This window comes from Nuphar pumila, chromosome 3, assembly GCF_984573655.1.
Source record: "Nuphar pumila chromosome 3, dmNupPumi1.hap1.1, whole genome shotgun sequence".
Lineage (NCBI taxonomy): Eukaryota > Viridiplantae > Streptophyta > Magnoliopsida > Nymphaeales > Nymphaeaceae > Nuphar > Nuphar pumila.
The window spans coordinates 43,470,785-43,489,204 of NC_143251.1; the positions used below are offsets into that span (position 1 = coordinate 43,470,785).

Genomic DNA, 18,420 nt, shown 5'->3' on the forward strand with positions numbered 1-18,420 from the left:
ATCATGCCATTTTCCAGGCATGTCTATGACTGTGCTTAAACCTATCTCATACACATAGCATAGACTGGGGATGTAAAAGGTTCGGTTGTGGTAAATACTAAATCCAACTAATCAGATATTGCATAAACGTATTTGGACTCGGATCATGAAAAACTCATACAAAATCTGCTTTTTTACGGCAATCAGGTGCTTAATGCACAAATTTTATGACATGTGATTGCACCGGATCCGGACTCAGGCTGAGTTGACTACGATGCTTTGACTAATAACACACCAAGTTCAGCCGAACCCTCCTGACCGATCGACGTGCCAGCTATGTGGTCATGTGTGGCCCAAAGGCCCTGGACCCAGCCTGGTCCAACTTCCAGCCGTTCTATTAAAATGAAAACTGAACCGGGCATTGGTATAGTTATAAAACTGGTAGGGGTCTGCTTAAACCCAGCTTGCCTTTCAAAAAAAAAAACTGAGCCTGGCATGGAAGCCACTTAGAGAGGGAATAGTACGTTCGTGGAATTTTAAAAGAGAACCCCCACGCAACGGTTTTTATTATTTGGGGATGGACAGGTGTAGCACTCAAGAACATACTATCTCTCTCTCTCTCTCTCTCTCTCTCTCTCTCTCTCTCTCTATATATATATATATATATATATATATATATATATATATATGCTTACATAATTTATGTACCTAATCTAAAAAATAATGTTTATTTTTCTTAAGAACCAAACACCAATTTTCAAATATAAAAGGAAGTTACCAGGAAAGAGTGCAAACCAATTGTGGGTTTTCCCTCCTTTCTAAACCACCCTCACCCATTGAAACAATGAGACTCTTACAATCTTCCTTTCATTCTCTCTCCCTCAATCTTTTTCCACGGATGGCTTGGGTTGCAAGTCTCTGATTAAGGTACGCCAGAATTGCATGTTGGTGTTCTTGTTATTCTTTTATTTCTATACTTTGCTAATGAAATTAAATGTGCATCATCATCTTCTTCTTTATTCTTTTTCTTTTTCTTTTTGATGAGGAAGTTCCAAGTATTTTCCGGGTGGGGTCACCGGCACTCAAACCCTTATGGAGCCCACCAGTGAAAGGCACTCACATTTCCCCCAAACCTGAGACTAAGGGGTTAGCACCTTTTCCTCGGGCTCGCCGCCACTCGGTCGAGGCGGGCGGGTGTTTTTTCTTCTTGTATTTGAGGTTTCATGTTCAAGTTCCTTAAAAAAGAATTCCATGTTCAAGTAAAACAAAAGAAAATTGAGAAATTTTTTGTATTGTTTGTTTATCTTGCTTGGTCTTTGAAACGGTGGTTTTGGTGAATTAGATTTGGAGTCGTTTTTCCTTGAAAACTTTGTTTTTATTGATTGGGTCTTGATAAGTGGAAAACTACCCCTAATGAGTTGAGGACAGTACTTGCTGAGTTTTACGTAGGTTTTTTATTTTTGCAATTTATCGTTATTTTCAATGACCAAACTCCCCCCACCCCTCTCCTTTTTTTTTAATGATGCATTTCCTTTCAAGTATTGAAGGATTCATGAAATAATTATTGCAATTTAAATTCCACGTGCATCTATGCTGCAAAATGAATTCGACCTTTCATCTCTAGATCAATGAAGTTAGATTTTCTCTTGGTATTTTTCTTCGAACCATGTACGTCCATCTTGAGATGGACGGTTGGTTGCACTTATTTGGTCTTGGACAAATCGAGAATAAATAATTGTGGAGTTATGTGCACCTATTTCTAAAGGATTTGAACTTTTCTTCCGATAAATTCCTGAGAGAGGTTTACATTTTTGTAGTTTCTTGTAAGTCAAGATCTTTTTTGGTCACTTTTTGAATCGGGATTCTTTCCTACACGGAAGAGGTAAAGTACATTTTTATATACTTTCTTGGTAACATTGGAAAAGGACGTCAGAACTAATTAACTTGTTTTACTATTAAATGGCAATTACTTTTAAGAAATAAACAGGACCTTTAAAATGGACTTTATATTTACTTTATATTGTTTCTTAGAATATAAACCTCTTCACAAATTCTTCCGAGACATCAGATAAAATTGGAACTATACAAAGAAGATTAGCATGGCCCCCTGTGCAAGGATCGATGGCACGCACAAATCGAAAAATAGTCCAAATTTTTACCACCAAGTTGGTATCCCATAGGGTAAGTGGGGTCGTGTGTCAAGCTGAAGGCCCAGGATCAAATCCCTCTGCCACATGGGGCGGCTGTTGTTCTGGTCGGCCGGGGTCCGCCTAACCCAGCTTGCCTTTCAAAGAAAAAAAAAAACTAGAGTTTGAGAATTGAGACAGTCTGATGCATGTGATTAGGGTGGGCCACATCATATATGTCCATATGTGTTGAATGCCCTTAATCTTTAAGATGGATGGACATAATTTTGCGTGCTTTTAAAAGGGTTGTTTATAACTGCCTCCAACAAGTGTAGGCACTAGTACTGGTACGGGAGGATTTGGAAAGTTTAATGCATGTTTCAAAAAGTTTTAAGATGGGTTAATCTGCTAAGCCTTTAAGATGGAGGGAAGCAATTTTGCATGTTTTTTAAAAATACGAGAAGGTGTTCAATGGGTGAGGATGGGCACTCTTTCCGGATGGCCCCAACCCATAAGGGGGGCACAAAGTTTCTCTCTCTCTCTCTCCAGCCCTCCCTCGCCCTCTGGCCCTTCCTGCGACCCCACAGCACATGCCCACAGAGGCCTCCACCCTCTCTCTCGCCCTCCAACCCTCCATTGCCCATCGGCCCTCTCTGGTACCCCCCACAACTTTTTCTTTCTCTCTCCTCTTTTACATGCAGGCTGATAGGTCGTCTTCTTCCTCTTTATTTCTTTTCAATTTTTTTTAAATCATAAATAAATGCTTGTTTTTATTTTAAGGGTTACATTTGTTTTTTTAATTAGCATAATGCATGACATTTTTTAGGATTTAGGTTGTTAATTTAGTTTATTTTTTAAACGACATGAATGCTTAATTAGGTTTTTAGGGTTTATTGTGTTTTTTTATTAACAATAGGCATGTAATAAATGTTTGATTTTTATTAGAATGTTAAGAGATTTTTAATTAGCATAAATGTATGATTTTTTTAGGATTTATGGTATTGATTTGAATTCTTGCAAATAACATGAGTGTTTAATTAAGGTTTTAAGGTTTTTTGTGCATTTTTTAAATTATCATTAAGCATGATTCTAATAGTGAATGTTTGGTTTTAGTTATCACTTCTTAAACCCCTAAATCTTTGATTTTTGTTAGGGTTTAAGTTTTTTATTTTGATTTTTCAAATGACATGAATATTTAATTAGGTATTTATTATGTTTCTTTCTCAATCAACATTAAACACGATTCCATGAATTTGCACTTGATTTTTGTTAGAATTGTAGGATTTTATTTTTTTTAATTAGTATATCTATGAGTGATGTTTGTTAGGATTTAGAAATATGACTTTTTTTTTAATAACATAGATGTTGAGATGTAGTTTTAGGGTTTTTTTTGTGCTTTTTCTATTTACTATTAAACATGAATTCATTAATAATGAATGCTTGGTTTTACTTAGAATACTAGGAGGTTTTTTTATCAATTAGCATAAATACATAATTTATGATGTTTTGTAAGAATTAGGATTTTGATTTGGTTTTTCTATATTTGCATAAATGTTTAGTTATGGTTTTAAAGTTTTTATGTGTTTTCTTTTTTTAATTAGCATTAAGCAAGAATTCATGCCCAATGAATATTTGGGTTTGGTTATAATATCAATGTTTTTTTTGTTTAATTAATTAACAATTAATGGCCTCTCTCTCTCTCTCTCTCGACGCTTGACCAGGCAGAAGATGGATCCTTTACAATGTGTTTGTGCCCACCTTAATTTAGATTCCTAGATCCACCCCATGATTCTAAGTATTGTTTGAAACAAATATTTGGCATAAGTCATGCATGTTCATTTGGACATGAGCATCGTGTCCTCAACCCAGAGTTTTACCTCGCAAGGAGGCAGCCCCATTTAGTGACCCGGTTTATCGTGAGGGTTTTCCTTGGTCATAAAAAAAAAAAAAAACTAAATTTGGTCTTAGCATACATGGCATGCAAGGTTAGGTTGCTCAGATTATGTGAGCAATCAGTTAAAACGTTTTACGTAAAATGTCATTACAAAATAAGACACCTTTCTTATGTAGTGGGACCCACTAGCTACTTTGGAAGACGGGCGCCACATCTCGTGTTGTTGTTTTTACAAGAATCTTGTAAAACGCTATTTTACCTGATCTGTGCTAGCGTATATGGCATGCTGTTAACAGAACCCTTACGACCTACCCTTTAGATTAGTTAGTTGGGGCACCTAATCTCTTTTTGGTTTTCCCTTAACGTTTAAACTATGGATGCTAAATAAAAATAAATGAGCCTCTCTTTTATTATTTGGTTAGGGTTGGAGATCAGTCCAGCCTGATAGGCCCGATACAAACCATGGCTTGCCAAAAATCTGGTATGGCCCTTGTCGGGTTCGGGTTCGGGTTCGGGCTCAGCTTGGACTTATCAGGCTAGGTCCAGGCTATGTGAGGTTGGGCCTTTTTAAGCCCGACTAGTAAAACAGTCTGGGTCGGGCTCCATGCAGTTTCAGCCCTATCCAAGACCTTGCCAGTTTGCTAACCAAACTGGGTTAGGCCCGATTTTTATCGGGCTTTTCAGGCTGATCAAAGCAGTCCAAACTGGCCTATCTCGGGTCCGGACCCCATATCCACCCCTAGAGCGGGTTTCCCAACCGTTTGCTTATCAAATAGATTTTTTTTGTCCTTTTTTTTAAGTAATCCATACTTGGATTTGGTCTCTATGACCTTATTTACTAATGAAAAGTACATGGTTCTAAGTGGACTCAAATTTAAACCCAACTTTCGGCTCATATAGCTCATTACATGGTAATAAATATATTTTACATGTATTTTATATTATAGATTTTTTATGGTTGAAGTGTTTGGCTTGCAACCAATAAGCTTAGAATTCAAATCCTGTTGCTTAAAGCTTTGAAATAATGCAATTATTTTGTAAATGAGTCGGTCTCAGCTTCAATCAAAGGGTTTAGAGTCAAAATTTTATTCTTTTTAATTTTAAAAATGTATTTCATCTGCAAATGAGCTAGCCCAAGCTCAACTCAGTTAACTCATATATTTTTCGGTTAGTGAATTTATCTTCTTCTTTTTTCAATAAATTCAAAATATCCCCTATATTTACAAGTGGGACCCACAGAGGGGTGGGTTTTGGGATTGTAAACGCTGGGTGAGATCAGCGTTGTTTTACAGGATCCTCTCTCTTTCCTATCTGAAAAGAGGAACCATGAGCCCTGTTCTTAGGCATGTTTCATGTAATTTAAAAGAAAAAAAGAAAGTCTAAATTACTGAACATTTTTAGACCAACTGCTCCCCATGTGGAGAAGGTCCTTCTAAGGGAGACCAAGAATATGATTCTACCTTGCTGGTTCTGTCTGAAAGAAAGCGTATAAGATGGGCTTGAAGGTTCTTGGTGGCAAAATGGATGGATGGACTGTATAAGCCCATCAAAGCTAAGTTCTACCTGAAAGGCTAGACCTATGTCACAAGGACAAGCCATTTTGGTGGTGTGTCCCTAATAAAATGAACTTTTTATGTATTAAAATATCAACAAAATCGTTTTTCATCGATTAAAACAACAAAAATATCTGTGTCCAAATTTTCAAAAACAACTAATTTTTCCTTGTAATTGACCTTTTTTTTTCTCTTTGAAATAGCATTGAGCTATTGTCTGTATGGAGTAATTTTCATGTCGTTTAATTCTCCTACATACACAGGGGAAGGAGTCAATCTCATCATTAAAACTAAAGAAGGCTTGGATCGGACTGCAAATTCTTGTGAAAAAAGAATGGAAGAAAAACCATTTCCTGCATGGTTTTGGTCTGTAGAAGAAAGCCTCAAAGAATACAACGTAAGATTGGAGGAGGGCCTCAGCTCTTCTGAGGTAGAGAAGAGACGTGTCAAGTATGGTTGGAATGAGCTAGAGAGTGCACCTGGAAAACCACTGTGGAAATTAGTATTGGAACAGTTTGATGACACGCTTGTGAAGATCCTTCTCATGGCTGCTGTTGTTTCCTTCATTCTTGCTTACTTTGATAGCCATGAAAATGGAGAAGGGGCCCTTACGGAGTACGTCGAGCCGTTTGTGATCCTGCTGATCCTCATCCTCAATGCAGTTGTAGGAGTGTGGCAAGAGACCAATGCTGAGAAGGCTCTTGAAGCACTAAAGGAGATGCAGTGTGAGACTGCAAAGGTTTTAAGAAATGGGTTTTATGTTGCAGACTTGCCTGCTAGGGAATTAATCCCTGGGGATATAGTTGAATTGAGAATCGGTGATAAGGCCCCTGCTGATATGAGGGTGGCAAAGCTCAAAACTTCGACTTTCAGAGTGGAACAGAGTTCGCTCACCGGAGAAAGCATGCCGGTGATCAAGACTGTGAATGCCGTTTTCACGGAGGATTGTGAATTGCAGGCAAAAGAATGCATGGTTTTCTCAGGGACCACTGTTGTTAATGGGAGTTGTCTCTGTGTTGTGGTTAGCACTGGCATGAAAACAGAGATTGGGAAAATACAGACACAAATTCATGAAGCTTCACTGGAGGATCAGGACACTCCATTGAAGAAGAAACTCGATGAATTCGGCGAGAAACTGACATTCGTGATTGGATTTGTGTGTGCTTTGGTATGGTTGATTAATGTCAAGCATTTTCTAACATGGGATGTGATTGATGGCTGGCCTAGAAATCTTAGATTTTCATTTGGTAAGTGCACCTATTACTTTAAGATAGCTGTGGCTCTTGCTGTTGCTGCCATACCAGAAGGCCTTCCTGCTGTGATTACCACCTGTTTAGCATTAGGCACTAGAAAGATGGCGCAGAAGAACGCAATCGTCCGAAAGCTACCAAGTGTGGAGACTTTGGGATGTACCACAGTGATCTGTTCTGATAAAACTGGAACTCTTACAACGAATCAGATGGCAGTGACTGAGTTCTGTACTTTGGGAGAGAGTAGCTTTGCTCCTAGAACCTTTCGGGTCGACGGAACAACTTATGATCCAAGGGATGGTGAGATTTCAGATTGGGAGTTTGGTAATTTGGATTCAAGCCTGCAAGTTCTAGCTGAAATTTCTGCCGTCTGCAATGATGCTGGGATTTCTTGCAGCAGCAACCATTTTAGAGCTACCGGTATGCCAACTGAGGCAGCCCTTAAGGTTGGTATCTATTTTCCTCTTTATTGGTGTCCCTTGCCACTGCTGCTAAGAGTAACTGATACAATGTGTATAATTGATTAAAGGTGATGGTTGAGAAGATGGGAGTTTCCGATGCCAACCAGACCAAAAGGATTCAAGCTGAAAGGATTGCTGCAGATTACATGAGCGATCACTCCATTATAAAATTAGGTGAGAAATGCCAGAAATTTTCACCATACTTAATCTTGCTTTCTTTCACTTGAAAACGTATACTGATTTGCCTAAAGGCAACCTTTTAGCATATTATTTGCAGCTTATTTATCAGTTTGATATTTCAGGTTGTTGTGACTGGTGGGCAAAAAGATCAAAGAAAATTGCTACACTCGAATTTGACAGGGTTAGAAAGTCGATGAGCATCATCATTAGAGAAATAAATGGACACAACCGCCTCTTGGTTAAGGTGATATCACTATCCTAAGTTCCTAACAACTGGCCGGCTCTGTTTCTTTATGCCATTCTTCTTTGGAACATGTTTCTGCACTTCTTGATGAATCAACTCTGTTTGACAAGAGAATTTTATATACTTTAGTTCTGAATTAACTATTTCCTTCAGTTAATAGTACGAGAGAATGAACACTTAGTAATAGTTTTAAGTATTTAGTCTTCATAGGTTGGTGCCTTTCATGACATTTTCTTATTGTTAGAAATGGAAGCAGAAGGCCCTGCCTTTCGCCATGGTAATTTCTCCTGCTTTTAGTGAAATTTGTTGGTGAGTGAAGCTGACATTTCAAATGGATTGACTATTTATATTAGGAAAAAAGCATGCATGAGACAGGATCTGCATTTAATTTGGAGCATTGACCTTCTTTATTTTCTTTTGTTATTTTTCATTCTCTTGTTCATGTAAATCTTTGCAATTTTCTTGTGCAATTTTTTTGAAACAATAAAAATTTTTCCATTTTCTTAAATAGTTCACTTTGACATATAATTTCAAGAGGGGGTAGTTTCAGTTGTAGTAAGCTTCTCCATGCACAAAAACACTGACATGCACGCGCACACACACACTGCCATTCAGCATTCTATTTCCACATTCTTCTTTACTGATGATGTTGGACCTATAGCATCTTGCTGAAGCCAAAATCTTTTCTCATGAGCTAAAGTGTTTAGTTTTGCCTTTCAACCTCTTCTTAGGGTGCCATGGAGAGCGTGCTCGATCGAAGCTCCCATGTTCAGCTTGGAGATGGCTCAATTGTTCCATTGGATGAGCCTTGCAGACAGCTACTGTTGTTTAGCCTACAAAAGATGAGCTCAAAGGGTCTTAGATGCTTGGGCTTTGCTTACAAAGATGAGTTGGGTGAGTTCAATGATTACCATGGAGATGACCATGCTGCCCACAAGAAGTTGTTGGACCCCTCTAACTACTCTGACATTGAAAGCAACCTAATCTTTGTGGGAGTAGTGGGATTAAGAGTAAGCTTTCAATCTCATTCACTGTTTTTCCTTTTTTTCCTGCTTCAAAACTAAGCAAGCATTTTCTTTCTTGCCCCTTGAATCTTGGAGAGGGCTCAACTGGTGCTTAGCCGAACTTGAACAGCACCTGCCAAGCTTGCTGCTCCATGTGCTTATAGTCCAATGGGGCCCATGCCACGTGGCTAGCAAATATAGGCCAGCACACATGGCCCATGGTGGTTGGTCCAGCACTTTTTTTTTTGCTAGGCTAAGGAAAACCATCCATCACCACACCTTGGCAGTTCTTCTGTCACTGAAAAGTAGACCTAGCTTCGACCTTGCAGCAAGGAATGACCCGTAGGATTTGAACCGTGGTCATCCCATGTCAAGTGTTCCAGCACTTGGGCGCTCAAAATCAAGTATCTCATGCGCCCTAGAAGAAGATATAGGACTTTGGGCTATTTGGTAGCTTATTGGAAGCTTCCCAAGTGACTTTAAATGACTCCACTTTTAGAAAAAACTTGGAAGTTTTCAGGTGACTTGAATGATCCATGATGTCAAAAAGCTTGCTTATGAATCAAAAGGAGTTACCTTTTTTGTGTTTTTTCAATGCAAATATTCGCTGTTTGATTCGTCTTTGTTCTACAAGAATTCATCTTCTGTGATTAATTTTTCTTTTTATTTTTCAAAGAGAAACCACCACTATGGTTTGGACATGATAGATAATGACCAACCAATGTCACATTCATTGTGGCGGACCTATTTTGGTCTTGTACTTTATATATAGCTCATCGGGACGCCACTTCTCCACCCACCAAGAAATTCCCCCTATCACCAAAGGGGGCTGGGCTTTTCTGGTAGGAGCAGCTAGTGCACGTCACCTTGTGTTTGGGACGTTGTAGTTTCAAAACCCAATGGTATAGTTGTATAACTGGTAGGAGTCTGCCTAACCTGAGCTAGCCTTTCAAAAAAAAAAAAAAGTCCCCAAATCACTTCGGCCTGATGGCAAGGATAAATATTCCAAGTATCGGACTCATGGCATCCTTCAACTTAAACACCTTAAGCTGACCCACCTAGCCGGATGTGAAGAACCCTTTTGGGTGCAAATTTTTTGACTTTCTTAAAAAATACCAAAACGCTTTCCCACCATTGTAATTCCAATTACTGTTTATGAAGATGAATGGTCACTTAAGTTTTGAAAGAAGTGGGGCTTGCTGATTTTCACTTTTCCCATGTAAGACCATCATGATTTCACATTTTCGCATGCACCTTTATTATCTCAATTTATATGATGTTTTACATGGTATTTCCTAATTGTTTTTTCTTGACTTCTTAAAGCGCATGTTTGGATACATCATGGAGAAAAAATTTCTCATTGTGATTTTGCCCACCTCAGTAGTTTCAACTTGGTTTTGGGAGATGGACCTGCTGTATGAGTTGAGTTAGAAAGTGCCCACAACGCCGACCAAAGTTGTGTTCATGGCATGCCAGAAGCAATCTGGTTATAGGCTCATATTGAACCAGGTTGGTCAGGCCAAGTTAGCCCAAGTCCTAGCCTATCTAGCCACTTACAAGAACTGGATCAATTTCATTGGCTCATTTTGGCCATCCATGCTAATCTTATACACCATCTCTACTAACTGCTTCATTCATGTGGAGTTGAATGAGACAGCTGGATGGTTAGGTCACATTATCATAATTGAGGGGTTCGGGTTCGAACCTGAAGGAAGAAACGAGATCAAGAAATATAGAAATCTGATGTATTATTCCTCACTGAAAAAATCGATATACAACTAAGCACAATCGATGCATATATATAGAAAAAATACAACGAAGAAAGATAAACCGACGTCCTTATCTAACGACCTCTTCATTTGACCTAACTCTTGACAGTCCATATTGCAAAGTCGGTGAACTCTTAACAGTCCTTATCTTTGCAAAGTGAAAGAGTCCCTGCCGATAATCAAAGATATCCTTGATAACCATATCCTTGATTATCGACAGATATGTAAATCTTTTACTCCCCCTCAAGTTGGGGCGTGGGGATTGAGAACACCCAACTAGGACTTGAGACGAGAGAAATGTTTGGTAGCGAGCGCTTTAGTGAAGAGGTCTGCAAGCTGACAATGGTAAGGAGTAAAACGGGTTGCAATGAGACCACTTTGAATTTTTTTCACGCACGAGGTGACAGTCTATCTCGATGTGTTTAGTGCGCTCATGATAAACGGGATTGGTGGCAATATAGATGGCAGCTTGATTGTCGCAATGAAGTATCATTGGTTAAAGGCGAGTAATGCCAAAATCCAACAATAAATATTTCATCCACGTGAGTTCACAACAAGTGAAGGGCCATTGAACGATATTAGGCTTTAGTCGAGGATCGTGAAACAGTGGATTGTTTTTTAGTCTTTCGAGAAACTAAACCATCTTCGATCATGATGCAATATTCTGATGTGGAGTAGCGAGTGATGGGGCAAGAGGCCCAGTCAGAGTCACAATAACCAATCACTTGGAGCTGACTGGTAGAGGACATTAGAATACCTTGTCCTACACAGCTTTTGAGATATCGAAGTACTCGAAGGGCAGCCTTCATATAAGGCTGTCGCGACTGACAACTAAACTGACTTAGAATGTTGGCTGCGAAGACGATGTCAGGACATGTTATGGTAAGATATAACAACCGGCCCACTAAGCGTCTATACATCCCTAGGTCGTCGAGTAAAACACCATCGTCATTGTTGAGTTTGACGTGTGGCTCTATGTGGAACTGGCTGGGCTTGGCTCCAAGGAGGCCTATGTCCTACAAAATATCAAGAGAATATTTGTGTTGGGATAAGAAAATGTCAGCTTTGGACCGTGCAACTTCAATGCCAAGAAAGTGTTTCAGGCGACCAAGGTCTTTCAAGCAAAATTGCTGATTGATGTTAGATTTAAGTTGCTTGATGTATTGAATGTCGTTGCCTGCAATGATGATGTCATCCACATAGACTAGAACAAATATATGTGCCCTATTAGTGGTTTTGAAGAAAAGAGAGTAATTGACCTTAGATTGTGTAAAACCTTCATGAAGCAAATAATATGAGAGCTTGGCAAACTAGTTTCTAGATGATTGCTTAAGGTTGTACAATGACTTGTATAGTTTGCAAACCTGACGCTCCCCCTGAATCGAAAAATTGGGTGGTAATATCATATACACTTCTTCCATGAGATCCCCATGAAGGAAGGCATTATTAACATCTACTTGGAATAAATGCCATTTTTTACTGTAGCGAGAGCTATATATCAAACATTGCATAGTAACTAACTTGGCGACATGAGTGAAGGTTTTATTATAATCCAATCCTTCAATTTAGGTGTAGCCCTTTGCCATGAGTCAGGCTTTGTATCTTTCAATGGAACCATCAGAAAGATATTTGAGTTTGTAAACTCACTTGTAACCAATTGGATATTTTCCCATAGGCAAGTCCACAATCGACCAAGTGTGATTTTCTTTCAATGCCCTAATTTCTGCAGTCATAGCCTCACGCCAGTCCTGGGACTGCATGGCTTTGGAAAATGTTTTGGGTTTTGTGGTTTGAGAGATGGCACTTAAGAAGACATAGTGGTCCATGGAAAAATGGTCATACCTTAGAAATTGAGAGAGCTCATGATTGGAGGTGGGGATCGCCTCTCTTGTCTCGGTTGACTGGAGTATGGGAGCAACCGTGTAACAACTGTAGTCCTTAAGATGCAACGGTGATTGTCGACTTCTTTTGAATCGGCAGAGATAGACGAAAACGTGCTCAACGGATTCAGGATTTGGATTTGGAGGAATAAAAGTGGGAGCTTCATGGACTGGGTTGGCGGAAGAATCTTGAGTTTCATAGGATTGGGGCTCAAAAATGGGAATGGGTATGATGTGCACCTCCTCTTCATTCAGAGTGTTATGATCTTGAAAGGGAAAGATATTTTTATAAAATTTGATGTCCCGACTAACAAATATCTTGTTTGTTTCAAGATCATAAACTCAATATCCTACTTGACCATATGGATATCCTACAAACACTCCCTTGTGTGCACGATTGTCAAATTTATGAGAGTGATGTATGTTGTGAGCGTAACATAGACATCCAAAAATGGCCATAAGTTGGGTTCTTCTTATGAAGTAACTCGTAAGGAGTTTTGCACATTAATGGTTTGGAAGAAATGCGGTTGATGATATAGGCAGCCATTAGAATGCATTCTCTCCAAAACTTAATAGGTAAAGAAGCTTGAAATCTCAAAGCTCTTGCAACGTTTAGCAGGTCTCTATATTTATGTTCAATAACACCATTTTGTTGAGGGGTTGCAACACAACTATGTTGATGTTCAATGCCCTTATTTAAAAAAAATGTATATTATTTAAAAAAAACGTAGTTTCATTGCCAGATCTGAAGCTTAAAATTTCGCTGTTGTGTTGGTTTTCAACAAGCGAGAAAAAATTCTTGATATGATCAATGGCTTCGAATTTGTGTCGCAGAAGTTGAACCCATGTGGTTTTAGAATAATCATCAACTATGGTTAAGAAATATTGTGCTTCGGATAATTAGGTGGTTTGATATCCTCCCTATATATCGCAATGTATGAGTTGAAACTGCTTTGACGAGGAAACAGATCCGTTGGAGAATGGCAAATGAATTTGCTTGGCCATGTGGCAAATGTCACAATGATCGTGAGGAACACAACCACGCAGTCTATTATTATCAATGAGGATTTGTAATCTGGTATTTAAAAGGTGTCCAAGTCTTAAGTGTCAAATGCTGGAATCAAAAGAAGAACTGTTTAATGAAAAAATATCACAGATCTCAAATACATAGTCCTCCATGCAGCTTACCCACTCCAATCATCAGCTTCGAGAGATGGTCTTGTAAAACACAATGATCATGATAAAAGCAAACATCACAGTTTAGATCTTGGATCAATTTATTCATGAAAATGAGATTAAACTTAAAATCTGCAACAAAAAGAACATTTGAAAGGTTGAGGTTTGATCCTAGTTGAGCACTGCCAATGTGGGTTGTTTGCGCAAAAGACCCGTTTGGCAAGCCAATAGGAGGAAAGATGATGGGTTTAAGAAGCATTAAATTTGATAAGAAATTAGTAATATGGTTTGTAGCGCTCGTATCTATGATCTATTTTTCAGGTGATAAGGAACAAGCAAGAGAGACATCGAGATTACCTGTTAGGTTGGCAGCAGGTGCTGATTTGGTATTAACTAAATTTATTGCGGCTAATATCTGATCGAGTTGCTCTGGGGTGAAATGTTGAGAATTTTGGACGAGCATGAGCTTGTTGCCTTCAGAAGTCACAGAAGTTGCGTTGGCCTGACTCGATTGTCGAGCATTGGTTGGAGCACCACTTCGATTCAAAAAGCCATGAAGATGAAAACATTTGGCCTTTACGTGACTGAGTTTTTCACAGTGATCACATTTTGGGCAGACACGATTCTGCTGATTTCTGTTAGGATCTACATTGGAACCTTTTACACTTGCCACAACTCGTTCCTAGATGGACGTGATTCTAAGGTCACGTTCCCTTTCCTCTTGCACGAGTAGTGCAAAAGCCTTGAAAATACTTGGTAATGGTGTCATTAGAATCACTAGCTCCTTATGGCATTATAGATCTTATTTAGCCCCATTAAAATCTGCATTAGCCTTTCCTGATCTTGTTATTCATGAGTGGCCTTTGCCTTCCCGCATGTGCATGACAGAACAATCATATATGTAGACATCTCATCCCCAGAGACCTTTCATCTTTGTATAATAGGCTGCCACAAAAGTTTGCATCTATTTGAGATTAATGATCTCTTGTTGGATCTGGTATATGCGCGGAGCGTTTGATTAGGAGAATCGCTTGCGAAGTTCGGCTCATACTTTAGCCGCGGTCTCGGCGTAGATGATGCTTGATGATAAATTCGAATGCAATGAATTGAGAAGCCATGATAGTACCATGTTATTGCATCGTTATCAAGCAGTAATAGACTTTGTGGGAGACTTCAATTTTTTTATGGATCCATCTATGAATCCAAACTTATTTTTCGCAGATAGTGTCATGGTCATTGCGCAGCACCATCTGACGTAGTTATCGTCGATCAATGGTTGTGATACCAGTGTCATGCAGGGATTGTCTAAATGATGGAGGAAAAATGGGCTCTCCATCTTTTCAGAGTTCATGCTTGACGTACTTTCGATTCCGCTATCCATCTATGCACAGAGAGAAAAAATAAACCTGAAAATAAATGCACAATCGATAAAAAATTTTGATCCAAACTTGCAGCAGGGGCTGAATATGATGCTTGATCGAAAACTACGACCTATGTTAGCTTCAGGGCCCAACATGCAAAAAGAAAACTGTAAGGAGCCGGCTATAAGTGTTGCAACAGGCTAATAAACATGTACTGGTATGGAACCGGTAGTGCCACTGCTGCACACCATTGAAGCTTAACACACTGGAGGAGTGGAAGAGGGAAGGGCATGAGCCGATAGCTGAAATCACCTGCAGCGTCGCCCAAACTTGTAGAAATCCTGGATGCTCTGATACCATGAAGATAAAAACAAGATCAAGAAATATAGAAATCTGATGTATTATTCCTCACTGAAAAAATCGATATACAACTGAGCACAGCCGATGCATATATATAGAAAAAATACAACGAAGAAAGATAAACCGACATCCTTATCTAACGGCCTCTTCATTTGACCGGACTGTTGACCATCCTTATTGCAAAGTCGATGGACTCTTAACAGTCCTTATCTTTGCAAAGTGAAAGTGTCTAATCAAGGATATCCTTGATTATCGGCAGATATGTAAATTTTTTAGAATCCATAAAAGTTATACCCTAGTTTCCCTATAAAAAAAAAGAAAAGAAAAACTTTTTGATCCATGTACTATTCTTTAAACTACATTGCTGTTTCTTCCTGTTTAAACCAAATTCTCTAGGACCCTCCACGTGATGAAGTTAGAAAGGCCATTGAAGAGTGCAAAGATGCAGGGATCAGGGTGATGGTGATCACTGGAGATAACAAGTCCACTGCAGAAGCTATCTGCAGGGAGATTGGTGTCTTTTGTGATGTGGAGGATCTCAAAGGGAAGAGCTTCACTGGCAAGGAGTTCATGGCTCTTACCAGCGACCAACAGTGCCGGATACTTTCAAGAGGGGGAGGCCTGGTCTTCTCACGAGCCGAGCCTAGGCACAAGCAAGACATCGTTCATATGCTTAAAGACTTGGGTGAGATCGTGGCCATGACCGGAGACGGCGTCAACGACGCGCCTGCATTGAAGCTCGCCGACATCGGTATCTCCATGGGAATTGCTGGCACTGAGGTAAAAAAAATTTATCTAGCATGGTTTGTTTGTTAGAAATCATAATTTGGACCGTCTTTTTTTTTACTGAAAAAAAAATATGATTTTCTGACTCATAAAATTTTAGTACATTACGAGCAGTTGATTTTTTAAGCTCTTAAAAAAAGGTGCTATAGATCAGGTGCCATCACATGACACACTTTAAGTCTGCCTCTGCACCTGGCTGCCCTCCATCAGTTGCAGCTGCACACTTCAAAGTATGCTATGTGATGGCACCTAGTCCTGGCTCTTAAAAGACCCTGAAAAGATCAGTTTCAATATGATTGCACAACTATTTGTGCATTAAGCAACTGATCACCCTCCATATCTGTCAGTTGTGGGGCCCAAGATCTGATGGAGGGCGATCAGGTGTTTAATGTACAAAATCTGTGCCATGTAATTGCACCCGATCCGGACTCTAAAAACCTGGTTATATGTCACAAATCATATATGGTTGTTTGAGCAAAAGCCTAGCCTAGTGAAGTGCATCAAAAGGATTGTAGGCAGATGGTGTACAGCGAGATTTGAACCCAAATCTGAAATTTCTGTCCAATCTACACCGTAGGTTGCAAAAGAAGCATCGGACATGATTCTCGCTGACGATAACTTCAGTACGATCATCTCCGCCGTTGCGGAAGGCCGCTCCATCTACAACAACATGAAGGCCTTCATCAGGTAAATGACTAATCTGCATTATTGACATACTTGTCCCTGACTCTTTCAAGCATGCAGGTACATGATTTCCTCCAATGTGGGAGAGGTGGCCTCCATATTTCTAACTGCAGCCCTGGGCTTGCCGGAATGCTTGATCCCGGTGCAGCTCCTGTGGGTGAACCTCGTCACCGCCGGCCCGCCGGCAACCGCGCTTGGCTTCAACCCGCCTGATGTCAATATTATGTGCAAACCGCCCCGAAAGAAGGACGATGCACTCATCAACTTGTGGGTTCTAGTCCGATACCTGGTAAATCTCACCCATGACTCAACTGATCTGGTCTGAGTTGAGTCAAGTCTAGTACTAGAATTGTTTTTTTTTTGCAACCAAGACTTCCCTAGTCCAGTGCGACTTCTTCCATGTTCAGCCTAGTCAAGGCCAGGTTACAGATAAGTGATAGGATGGTCAACAGCTTGGATATGGATCAGACTTAACGGGATCAAGACCTAGATCCAACTCTGAGTTGGTTGTACCAGCTCCATGTACTGGTCCAGTAACACCTGGCTTAGATAATCAGGCTACCTTAATACGCCCAGACCCTAGTGTCATAGTAAGACCCGACCCATTTTCAGCCTTAGTTTTGAACAACTATTTCAACTCAGAGAAGACTGCACCTTGTTTAATTTGCACATATGTGTGTGTGTGTGTGTGTGTGCATTTCCACTAATGCAGCTAAGTTGGTTTTGTTAGACAATAGGCTTGTATGTAGGCATTGCTACTGTGGGCATTTTTGCATGGTGGTACACTCATGACTCCTTCCTCGGCATCGACCTCGGCCGCGACGGTCACACTGTGGTCACCTTTGCGCAGCTTCGTGCATGGGAAGAATGTCCCAAGTGGGAAAACTTTGCAGCAGCACCGTTTACTGCCGGCAACAAGATCATCTCCTTCACAGATCCCTGTGACTACTTCAGTGCTGGGAAAGTGAAGGCGGCGACGCTCTCGCTCTCGGTGCTGGTGGCCATTGAGATGTTCAACTCAGTAAACGCATTGTCGGAAGATAGCAGCTTGATCACCATACCCCCATGGATCAATCCATGGTTGTTGGTTGCCATGGCAGTGTCATTCTCCCTACACTTCCTCATCCTCTATGTGCCATTCCTAGCTAACATATTTGGGATAGTGCCCCTTAGCTTCAATGAATGGCGTGTTGTTATACTAGTCTCTTTACCTGTCATACTCATTGATGAAGTGCTGAAGTTCATAGGCAGAAGTCAAGTGGAAAGGCCCAAGTTCAAGACCCTCTAATGTTAACTCTTCTATGTAATAAAGTAACAATGGGAAGAATATACAAATAAAAAACATAGGGTTTTAGAAAGTTTAGATAGTAAATAGTTAGCTGTCTAGATGCATACAGTCATTGTCCATGTACAATGGAATTGAACTGTCTAGACCCTAAGTTTTCTTTGAAGAAGCAGATATCATTGTAATGAGGGTTGTCATGAACTATTGATACTCAAGTATCTTAAAGCAATGAAAGTTACAAGTTTACATGGAGAATTGTGATTGTGCATATATTTTGCTTTCATTTCTGTACTTAGGTGTCAACGGATCTGGTTTACCTGGACCCAACACAGACCAAACCCTTTAGGATCCGGGTATGGTGACAAATAAGAGGACCCAGGTCCAGACCCGAAGGTCCAATTAATATATGGACCCGGGTATAGTTTGTG

General features: G+C 39.9%; 1 protein-coding gene and 1 pseudogene across 1 annotated transcript; both read left to right on the plus strand.

Moving 5' to 3' along the window:
- The first annotated feature begins 2,022 nt into the window (after positions 1-2,022).
- LOC149842736 (U6 spliceosomal RNA) lies at positions 2,023-2,136 on the plus strand (annotated as a pseudogene).
- Positions 2,137-5,850: 3,714 nt separating this feature from the next.
- Positions 5,851-18,240, plus strand: LOC149842737 (calcium-transporting ATPase, endoplasmic reticulum-type-like). The gene is made up of 8 exons (XM_090001554.1): positions 5,851-7,248; positions 7,332-7,437; positions 7,566-7,687; positions 8,419-8,697; positions 15,634-16,017; positions 16,601-16,710; positions 16,768-16,996; positions 17,438-18,240. The coding sequence occupies exons 1-8, from the start codon at positions 5,887-5,889 to the stop codon at positions 17,993-17,995; spliced, it is 3,150 nt and encodes a 1,049-aa protein (XP_089857680.1). The 5' UTR covers positions 5,851-5,886; the 3' UTR covers positions 17,996-18,240.
- Positions 18,241-18,420: the final 180 nt, after the last annotated feature.

What these genes read in the sequence shown, in the direction of transcription:
- LOC149842737 (XM_090001554.1), top strand. Translation starts at nt 5,887, where the DNA reads ATGGAAGAAAAACCATTTCCTGCATGGTTTTGGTCTGTAGAAGAAAGC. An exon ending in TCACTCCATTATAAAATTAG is followed by an intron (nt 7,438 to 7,565) that starts GTGAGAAATGCC and finishes TTGATATTTCAG; the next exon opens with GTTGTTGTGACTGGTGGGCA. An exon ending in AACATGAAGGCCTTCATCAG is followed by an intron (nt 16,711 to 16,767) that starts GTAAATGACTAA and finishes TCAAGCATGCAG; the next exon opens with GTACATGATTTCCTCCAATG.